The sequence below is a fragment of the Buteo buteo genome, chromosome 19 (assembly GCF_964188355.1).
Source record: "Buteo buteo chromosome 19, bButBut1.hap1.1, whole genome shotgun sequence".
Taxonomy (NCBI): domain Eukaryota; kingdom Metazoa; phylum Chordata; class Aves; order Accipitriformes; family Accipitridae; genus Buteo; species Buteo buteo.
In genome coordinates, this window is record NC_134189.1 from 21327329 (window position 1) to 21337940 (window position 10612).

Consider the following 10612-nt stretch of genomic DNA (forward strand, 5'->3'; position numbering starts at 1 on the left):
TAGTACTGCTGGTCTAACCTGTGCAGAATAACCATTTCTGCAGCAGGCTGTTCCATTGCAAGCTGATGACACTCTTTCAACATTAAAATAAACCAATTTATTTTCAATTCAAACAAGTTTGTAAGAACATTAGGCAAAAACAGTAATAAAAGACAACATGCACATAATATAAAACATGCTTGAGATCACTGCAAGAAAATACTCTTTAAGAAAAATTATTCTGGAAAAACAACAAACGTTCACCTCCTTTGCAGTGGAAGTTTAACTACAACATACAACCCTTGTGCAGACATTTGAAGACAGGGTTGCAGTAAAAATTGTGCACTAACCACAAAAAAAATAAACCTCTACCACAGAAATATTTATGCTTTTACCATCTCGTTTACTCTTGCCAGCTCGTGCCATTTTGTATGCTTGGGCAGTGGCAGACTGGACTCTGCAGTTCCGCATCTTGTAAAAAAAGTCAGTTTCACATTAGGTTGGAGCTGACTTCCAGTTTCTCCATACTGGAAAGAATGATTCAGTTATTTTAAAACAAACCAAACCAACAAACCCTGAAGATTTTAATTCACATTTTCCTCATTTTGTCTAACTAGGTTTCTTTAAACTTCTCGCCTCCCCCAGAACTTGGGTACTTATGTCAGATGAGGCAGCCAGTGCCCTTTTCAGCAGAATAATACAGAAGAGATCCAACTAAGCCCTGGGGAAGGGACAAATATCCTACTAGCTTACACTCTTAAAACTGGGATTAGACAAGAGGGTGGGGAACCATCCTGCTCTAGCCCCTTGGATGCCAACTCCACTGGGACCCAACAGGATTCCCTGCCCTCCAACATCCAGGTTAAGCGACATTAAACATCACCTTTAAAATAACTGAGTCCTTTACCTAGCTGCCCGCTTCTAGCCCAGAGAAAGCTGCACTGTAGTGGTGCTGTGTTTGCAAAGTGCTAGGGGACCATCATGTACAGATAAGCAGACTGTTCTCACCACTCCAAAGATGACTACACACAGCCACTCCGCACACTTCCAACAGCGGCACTTCGCGCTACCCTCTGCTGCAACTTGCAGGTTGGGGCAAGCCAACAGTCTCTCAGCAGAGAGATGTAGAAAGGCAAGATCTAAACTGGGTGGGGACAGTCCCAGAGACACCATCCTGAATGAGCTGACAGGCACAAAGAAGTTAGCAGCTTTGGAAACCAAAGTTTCCATGTGATATATGGGCAATACTCTACCCTACTTTCTCTCCTCTGCTCCTCCCCTCCTCTGAACTGCCCATGGTACACAGGAGGGCAGCAGGCAAGCGGTAGGCAGGCACTGACCCCTCCAGGAGGGGCTGCTGAGAGTAACTGGATCAAATCATCTGAAATCAGATGATCTCATGTAGCTTTTTGGTGAGGGACAAGAGGATGTAGTTGAAGAACCTATTAGCAGTTAGCTGGCTGAGGTAGCATCAGAAATAGGCAAGACAGTAGGAAAGGTTCTGGGCTACAACAGGGTATTTCTAGCAGAAATATGCTGAAGTACAGGGTTTTCTTCTCCAGCAAAGCTCTGCTGCAAGACACACAGGGTGAGGATCAGAGATCACCTGCTAAAGAGGCAGCAGAGGGAGGCGAGACGTGGAGAGCAAACACGGACCTTTACCACCTCTGCTGCTCCTGTCTGTGGCCTTGCACATTCCCCTCCGTGAATGAAGTCTCATCTATCCACACACAAAGCACCCTTGCCAAGGGTTAGCTATGTACAGTCAGGTGCCTTTAAATAGAAAGCTAGCCCAAGGCAGCAGGGTGCTGCACCCCCCCAATGGTTAAAACAGGAGTAGGGGAGGAGGGGCAAGAGAAAGGAGTGGAACCTGGATCCCTGAGTCAAGACCCCAGAAATCCCATGAGAAAAAACAGGAGAAGGGAGGAAAAAAATACTTAAACCTAAGACTCATAACCATTCTGGGTCCCCAGGGGATGCCAAGGGGCCTGGTACTGATGCCGTACAGGAGAGCTCGAGAACGATATGATGCCGTCAGAGGTGCTCTGGAAGCCGTAGGTGTCTTCTGACTCCAGGCTGACATAATCCGTATCAGCAGGGTAGCTGTGATAGAAGTTCATCTGCTGGCTTAATAAACCCATGGTTTGCTGGCTATTGCAGCTTGTCCCACCTTTTCCAAAGAGCCCCTCATCCTCCACAGCCACGAATGAGTACAGGCTCTGCCCGTTCCCATAAGTCTGGCCACCGCTGTAAGCCTGGTGCACGCCGGTCACAGCCTGAAGGTTTCTGCTGGCACCCACGGGGAAGCCCTGGTGAAACGTGGGGGTTATATCCAGGTATGCAGCCTGATGAAACCCGTTCTAGGAGAGACAGAGAAGGCTGTTCAGTAAAGCAGAGCACCACACCAGCTGTGCCCATTCTTTTGGATGGGTCCTCCTTTCTCCCCTGCCCCCTCTCCCCAAGCCAAACAATAGTGTCTTTTTTTTTTTTTTGGTACTTATTGTCCTCACTATAGACTAATAATAGCGGAGTTGACAAGCTCTTAAGTTAGTAATCTCCAGCTCAACATGTCTGGGAACACCATGCTGGGGAGAAAAACCGCAGGAGTAGCCTTGCTGGCCCTCTTTGGCTATTTTGTTTTCTTTCTAGTCTCAACTGGGAGATAAGTGGACTGGAAACAAAGCTCTTTCAGTTGCCAGGGCAGGCTTAAAATAGATGCCACTGTAAACCCGATTACAAGAAATACAACTAGCTTAGTAATAACAAGTCCCCTGCATTGTTTGAGTTAGCAGGTTGGACATGACACACTTCTCCCCAGAGACTGGAGGAACCGTGACTGGTGGTGATGGGGGAAGGGGGAATTCTCTCACCTGTGGTAGATAGACCCCTTTTTCCACCCACTGGCTCTCCTTCTGGCAACGTTTAAATTTCATCCGTTGGTTCTGAAACCACGTTTTCACCTAGAAGTGATGGGGAAAGGACATAGGACATTAGAAATTCATTCTCAGAGCTTACTATACATCCTAAAGAAGTTTTGCCTTCTACTACAATCCAGTTTCTTCTTGGCTCCTGATACCGCACGCAATTGCAGCAGCTAACAATATGCAGGTAGCCATGGAATCACAGAGCTGAGATTTGAAAAACTAACACTCTTATTCCTCCGATTACCACGGGACAAAAACCCTACCTGAAAGGCAGGCCAAGACAACTGCCAAACCACAGCTTGTAACAGCAGCGGCATCTCGCTGCTGTGCCAAAATCAGTGCTGACTCAGGAGTCATTCCTTCAGTCAGATGCGAGTAGCTGGTGGGGCAAGGACCCTCTCTAGGGAGAGACCCAGGTGCCACTCTGACTAAGAAAGGCAACTTGCACAGCAGCGCAAGTACCTGACTTTTCATGTTCAGAGACAACGCACGTCCACGCCGAACAGTAGCCTGACTCTGCATGCGCTTTCAACCACCTGCACGGAGTGGGTGGGTAGTGCTGAACCAAACATAAGAGGAAGACTGAGTCATAAGTTTTCACACCCTCTGCTCTCTCACGTAAGCAGTGGCATAAACAAGACCACGAAAGAAACTCATCTCTGGGTTTTTTAAGAAAAAAAGAAAAAACACCCCCAAAAACCGCTCGCAAGGTCACGTCACACCAGAGATGCGACTCAGCTGCTCAGAGCAAGACGTTCACCTGCTTGTAGGTGAGCCCCAGGGCGGCAGCCAGCTCCCGGATCTGCTGGGGGCTGAGGTACTTCTGGCTCTGGAACCGCTGGTGCAGGATTTGCAGCTGCTCCTGGGAGAAGGCCGTGCGGCTCTTGGCCTTCTTCACCACACCCTCACCTTCCTCCTTGACCTTCGGGAAAGAGGGATGGGGAGACGGGCGCTCCGCCGTGGGGCTGGTGGCGGAGTCGGGGGTGTACTGGATGAGCGTCCCAGAGCTGGAGGAAGCCGGAGAGACATCTGAGGAGAAAAAAAGAGAGGGAACCGGGCTGAGCGGGGCCGGGCGGAGAAGAGTCAAAGCCTTGGAAGTCCAGCTTCTGGGGAGAATTTAAGATTGCGGGTGCCCCGGGGACTTGCAGGGACCCCGCAGCCGCAGGCAGCGCGGAGAAGCGTCGTGTGCCACGGGCACCCTGGGGGCAGCGGAGCCGGGACCCCCCCTTTCTCCGCTCCCACCTCTGCCATGTCCCACCCGGTCCCAGAGACCCCCGGCAGCCTCCCCCCCGCTTGCAGCGGGGCAGGCGGCCGAGCAGCCCCCGTCGCACCCTCGTTGGGGCGGCAGCAGCGGCATGGCCCCCCACCCCCGGGGCAGAAGGCACACGAGGGACACCACCACCACCACCACCACCACCCCCCCCTTTCCCCAAGCCAAGGGCAGCCCGATGGCTCCCCCCGGGGCCGGGCCGCCCTTTACCTGGGTGGCTGGGGGTCTTCACCGCCGCGGGGAAGGGGGGGGTGTCCGCCGGCGGAGCTTCCTCGACGGGCACGTTGTCCATGCTCCCTGGGGAGAGCCAGTAGTAGTCCCCATACATGACGGAGCCGGGGTAGGGCAGGTAGGTGGGCATGGCCAGGTGGGCACTCATGGCCGGCCCGGGACCCCCCAGCCCCCAGCGGGCAGCGAGCTGGCGGCGGAGGCTGCAGGCAGGTACCCCATTAGGCGGGGGTGGGGGGGGGGGATGCTTTATGTCCTCCCCAGCCTGGCCTGGGCTAGGAGGGATTGTCATGGCCATTGTCATGTTAAAAGTGGGTTGATTGGAGGGGAGGGGCTTGGGGGGGGGGTATTCAGGGAGTGGGGGAGGGCTGCGGCACCGGGCCCCGCTTCCCACCTTGGCTCCTAGGTCGGGCCGGTGCTGCCAGCACCCCCCTCCCTGCTGGGGGGGGGGAGGAAGACCCTTGTGTCCCCCTCGGGGCCCAAAGGCCCGAGCAGAGTCGCCCGGTGAGTTGGACAGGGCTGGGCAGACACCCCCCACCCCCCCATTTAACACTCTTTCTCCCCACCTCCTCTCCCCGGTCCCCACCCGAATGCAAAAGAATGGAGGCGGGGGCGGGGGGGGGGACCGCAGAGCCTGCCCCGGGGCATGCGGAGACTATGCGTGTCTGCATTGCAGATCGCAACCATCATCGCCAAGAGATAAGCCCTCCACCTCCCCGCAAGTCAGTACAGACTGGGGGCGGGGGGGGGGACACACGGACACGGGACGCAGGCGGCCCTACAGAGGTGGCTGTGCTGGGGGGAGGAGGGCTCGCAGAAAGCCAAGCTGCTTGCCCAGTGGCTAGCCCAAGGCTGAGGCAGGCAGGCCTGTTTTGCAGGGGCAGGGAGAAATGGCACTTGGCCTTTTTCAAGCCTCTTTCCTCAGCCATTTGACGCTTTTTGGTTTTGAAAGAAGTGGTAGCTTAAAAAAAAAAAAAAAGAAACAACCAAAAAAACCCAAAAACCTCAAGTTTATTTTTGGTACACCAGGGAGGGGTGGGAATCATCCAGTCAGATTCCAATGGAAACGAGAGTGGTGCAGCTATGGAAAAAAAAAAAAAGAAAAAAAAAAGCCTTACAGATCTTAAGGATTTGAAGCCAGGGCCTACAGTCTGCTTGGGGAAGATAAACTCCCCCCGCCCAGCTATTACCCCTTCCTGTAAGGAAATTGAAAACTTATCACAGCCCAGGAGTTACAAAACCTGGAAAACCACCTGGAAGAAGTACAAATAAAGGCATGTGACACGTCAAGAAAATTTCCCACCTCCACCCAGTGCAAGGAAACGACACAGGCACTTACCTGCATACAAAGGCAGGGGAGTAGCTACTAACCTGTTATACTGTTAAAAATCTTTTGGAGAGGATAGAGAGGGGCCTCCCTTGACTTCCATATATCTCCTCCTCCCCTTTTGGGTCATGATGAGGCCCAGCTGGTGCCCTGAGCCCACCGCCCCAAGGTAATGCAGGGGTGGAGGGCTCCTCCTCAGGCCCACCTTTGATCACCTCCTAATTAATGGTGATTTCGTTTCTCAGTTAGAATCCAGACAGGATCCAAATGGAGAGACAATTAGGAGCGCGGGGGAAAGTGGTTATAACCGGGCGAGAGGGATGAAATACAGAATTAGAGCCAGAGCCCCCTTCCCCCCCCCCGCAAGCAGTGCCCACCACCCTGGGCTGTGGGTTTTGGGCAGGTTGCTGATGCACCCACAGAAAGGGATTCCCCCTTCGACACGAAGCTGTCGTTGTGGGGGCAAAGGTCCACGGTCCCCTGTGGACAGGACTGCCCTGGGACACGCATGTTCCCCATGGGGACTCTCCGTGTTCCCCCAAACCAGTCTGTTGGAAAGACAGAGGAAAACACAGGGTTGAGGGGGTCGGAGGTGGCGGGGGGGATTGTGTCTACAAACCAAAGCCCTTGCCTTTGGCTGTCTCTCGGCGATGGCAGCTTAAGGGGTGCCCCGTGCCTGCCTCTACAGCACGCAGCAGGCAAAATAATTTTCTGTACTGATACCATCCTCTGTGTGTGTGTTTGGAAACGCAGCAGAGCTGCTCATAGTTTGTAATTTTCCTGTATGGATCAGTTTTCATGTATAGATCAGATTCCCTCCCAGAGGCAGACCTGCTTTGTACAGTGTGCATGGAACTGATTTCATTTCCCCTCTCCTTTTCCTTTTTTTTTTTTTTTTCTGTCTTTGTTCATCTTTTGATTTTCTCATCCCACTTTCTTCCATTCCCTTGGTTTTTATGCTTTAACCACTGTATCTCTTTTCTGTTCCATAAACCCCATTCCAGTGAGGATAATTTGCTCCCTCTCCCCAACCATACCTCTGATCAGGTGACCAAACATATCTTTTTTAAGATCTTTGCGAGAGAAACAAGACTTGTGTGAGTATATAAAACCATACCATCTAAACTCAGAACTTATTTAGGAAAACAAATCCAGTTATTCTCCCCCCACCCCCTCGAATAAACGATACACACAAAAATATCTTGGGAAGATAAATCCAGAAGTTGTACAGGCACAGAGGATGCTATGGGAAGCAAGATGTAGATGTTTGAGAGGCTCCCCAGGGTGCTAGGTCTGGGATATGTGCCCTGTGGCACCATCAGCCTTCGAACTGGGTGTACTGCCCATGAATGTCTAGAGCTGATGGGCTTTTAAAAAATACCTGTTGGGAATGACTCATAGAGCAGATGCAAGTATCCACTTCTGTTTCTTTTGGAGCTGTTTTTGGCTGGAGTGGCAACACAGTTCAGATCTAGTCTAGTCCTGTTCTTCTCATCAGGGCCAAACAGCAGCAACAATTATTTTTTTTTTGGCCCAAGGTTGTGTCCCACTCTCCCTTCATGCTGTGGCCACCCCCGCTTTTGCAGTTCTCAATTCATTAGGTGCCTAATACTGTGGCAGATTAGTCAGGTGAGTAAGTGTAAGTTGGCTCATCAAGCCTATGGAAGTGAATGTAAGCACTCACTGGGCTGAAGCATGTCCTAACAAGTGTTTTCTATCGTCCTTCAACAGCAGAGATAACAGCTCAGGTCTAAAAGCAGTCTTGTCCTCTTGGCCTAAGCATAGGTAAGACAGGACCATGCCTGGAAGATGTTTTCATTCAGCAGGTTGCCCCTAAAAGGGATCCCCCATCGGTGTCAGTAGGGTCACTACCTTCGGAGGGCTGGAGCTCAGCCTTGTGCTGAAGGGATGCAAACGCACCAGTCTATGTAGACTGGAGCTGGGGAAGCAGCAGCTGGCTGATAGTACAAATCCAGCTCTGGGGCTCATACCACTGCGTCAGAAATGCTATGGGCTCCTACCAGAGCATCGCTAAACTCGTTTTAATTAGCAGGTTAATGTTATACTGGTAGAGGTTGCCTCAAATTTTATGTGGATTAAGTGCTCGTCTGTCCTCCTGTAGCTAGCTCAAACCCGGGTCATCTGTGTTTTGGTGAATACTGTGAAGTGTCACTGAGTGTCGCTGTGTCATTCTGCTTACATTCATGGGGCTCAGCGAGGTGGCAGAGTGCAGGATTGGTATTAGTCAACAGGGAACCATGGCCTGAGCCCCATCGCCCCTCAGAGGCTTCCCTGGGAGCCATCATCCTCTGTCAGGGATGTGCGTGGTTGGGGAAGGCAGGTAGAAATCCCTCCCTTGTGTTCTGCTGAGCTTGTCTGGCTTTTCTTCCAAGCAGGCAGGCACCTTTGATTTTGATTTTTTTTTCTAAAACTGAACACTCCACAAATTAGGTGTATGGAAACACTCCTGCCCTGCAGCCCTCAGTACTGGCCCAGCACTTGGCTCCGGACAGCCTGCCTCCTGTAGCGTGGTCACAGCTCCCAGTCTGGACCCAAGATGCTATGTTTGTGGAAGGAAGGGGGTCAAGAAAGAATAACAAAAATTAGACCCTCATTCATATTAAAATACAGTTTTCCTTTCTCTTCACTCTTTAGGGGAGCAGGTAGAGAAAAGGACAAAGCTTCTCCCCCCCTTTAACAACCTAGTCTCTCAATCACCTGAGAATTACTGGATGATGTGGCCCTTTGTTAGCAGTGGGGAGGAAGGCTGGGACAGAGGAGCCATGGCACAAAACCAAGGGGCTTCCTGAAAAGGCAGGAAAGCTGAGTGTCAAAAAACAGGTGGGAAGCAGGCTAGTGAGCCAACACAAATTTCTAGGGCTTGATGGGTCTGTTCTTTCTCTACCAACCCTTCATCCACGCCTGCCACGCACATGATGCTGGAGTGCTATAGCTGTAAGCACTCATCTCAAGAAGCATTTCCCTACCAGTGCCCATCAGCTGGAATACAGAATAGTCTCCCCAAGGGAAGGCTTGCGAGCAGCACAGCTTGGAGCCAGGGTCGTGCAAAGTCCTGGGGAACACGGAGAGATTGTGCGTGTTGGGCAAAAAGCTTCCAAGCGTCCTCTTTGCTCGAATTCTCCCCTCCTCCCTTTAGCTACAAGGTGGCTGTTCCTACAGGCTCGGTTAGATGTTCTCTTATTAAAAGCGAATGGCATACGTGTAGCTGCGTTCAGACGCTTTCTGCCGTTTCCACCACCGGAGGGGAATAGCAAGTCCTGAGGGGAATAGCAGGTCCTCTGTGTCCAGTGTACAAAGGCCCCATGTAGCCTCAAAACAAGAGCCACCTCCCCCCCCACTCACCTCCGAAAGGATGCTCCCTATCAGGCAGTTTGTCTTTTGTTCCCCAAACACACACTGCTTGTAAACTTTCAAATGAAACTGAAGCTCTTTTTTTCGTGAGGCTTCTTTGCTGGTCTTTCCCATTTTGACTTCTGAGGGGGACAGTTTCCTACAGCTCAGCCGGAGGAAAAGTCTCTGCAAAACCCGTCGCTGCCAGAGCCTTCGGTTCGAGTGGGGCACTGAAGTGGTAGCTAGATTTCCTGCATGTTGAAGGCTCTCTCGAGTTCACTGTGTACTGTGGCACCTGCTTTCTTCCACGTCTTTCCTCTGAGGCTGATCCCACATGTTTCACCATTGTTGATGAATATCAGAACAGAACTAATGAGGATTATGTGCCAAGTGGGTGACTGTAATTACACTTGTGCAGGTCATAAATGGGCACAGGGTCTGCAAGTGCTGCTAACACATACCGCTAACCGAGCTCTTCCAAGTTAGCACATACTTTTCAGGCAGGTCACTGTGCCCAATCTGTACCATCTGGATTTTTTTAAGCCCCAGCAAGTCCCCGTAAGAGCAGATCACCGGTGAGCCAAGTGTCTAATTACAGGGAAGACTGGGATTAGGGAAAAGGGTGCTCATCTTTCAAATCTGCCAGGGGTTGAGACAGGGATCCCCGCATTGCCTGGCCCTTACCCCCACCTGTACACCCTCTCCTTTTCTCCAGGACTGCCTCTTGCACATGCATTCATGAGCGATTAGCAGGTGTTAGAGCGTGAGGCTCCCTGGCTGGCACCTGCTCTACATCTGAATGGTAGAGCCGGTGAAGCCCAGGGCTGTGGAATGGGATCTGCAAGTGGATGTTGTCTGGGACTGACGGAAGAAAAGGATTTGCCGGCTTTTGTCTAACAACATTTAGATGGCCGACTTGGCTGAGATGGAAAGAAAAAGACACAAAGAAGAGACGAATGGTGAGAGGCTGTAGCTTTTTTAACTGGGTGTCATTTGTCTAGGAATTGAATCCAGTGAAGGCTGGAGGCTGGGGAGGGGAATATGGCATTGACATCAGCTAGTGGCGTAAAGGTAAAAATTATCTATACTTCAACTCCTTTACGTTGTCCATGGAGAACCAGCTCACATTAGGCTGTGAACACACATCTTTTGGGGCAGCAGAGGAAGAATCAAAGAGACTGTGTTACTGACTGTGTCTCTTCCCAGGCTGCAAGGTCAGGAAAAGCCACAGAATCACACAGTGAAAGAACTCCAGACCCCCAGACTCTGCTGTGACAAAATAAAAATGCTTCCCCAGCACAGCTTAGTCATGAGGGAGGAGGAGCAGCCATGGCCGTCTGTGTTGGGAACAACATCTTGCTTAAAATCCCTGCTCTAACCCCGGTTGTGCCCTCCATGCAAAATCTGGGGCTAAGACAGACCTGAGAACACCTTCCCTTAACTCCACTCATGACTAAGTTGCTTTGCTGTAGTTGTAAACAGCCTAATAATAGTGTCAAAGTGCCTGCAGATGCAAAGCAACCTTGCCGGGTG

The 10612-nt window shown here is 51.3% G+C and overlaps 1 protein-coding gene across 1 annotated transcript; it reads right to left on the reverse strand.

The window, feature by feature from the left end:
• Positions 1-1922: 1922 nt before the first annotated feature.
• LOC142042051 (homeobox protein NANOG-like) lies at positions 1923-4552 on the reverse strand. Its single transcript, XM_075051513.1, has 4 exons — positions 4384-4552; positions 3664-3932; positions 2850-2939; positions 1923-2339 (listed from the first exon to the last, which is right to left on the reverse strand). The coding sequence occupies exons 1-4, from the start codon at positions 4550-4552 to the stop codon at positions 1923-1925; spliced, it is 945 nt and encodes a 314-aa protein (XP_074907614.1).
• Between the last annotated feature and the right edge of the window lie 6060 nt (positions 4553-10612).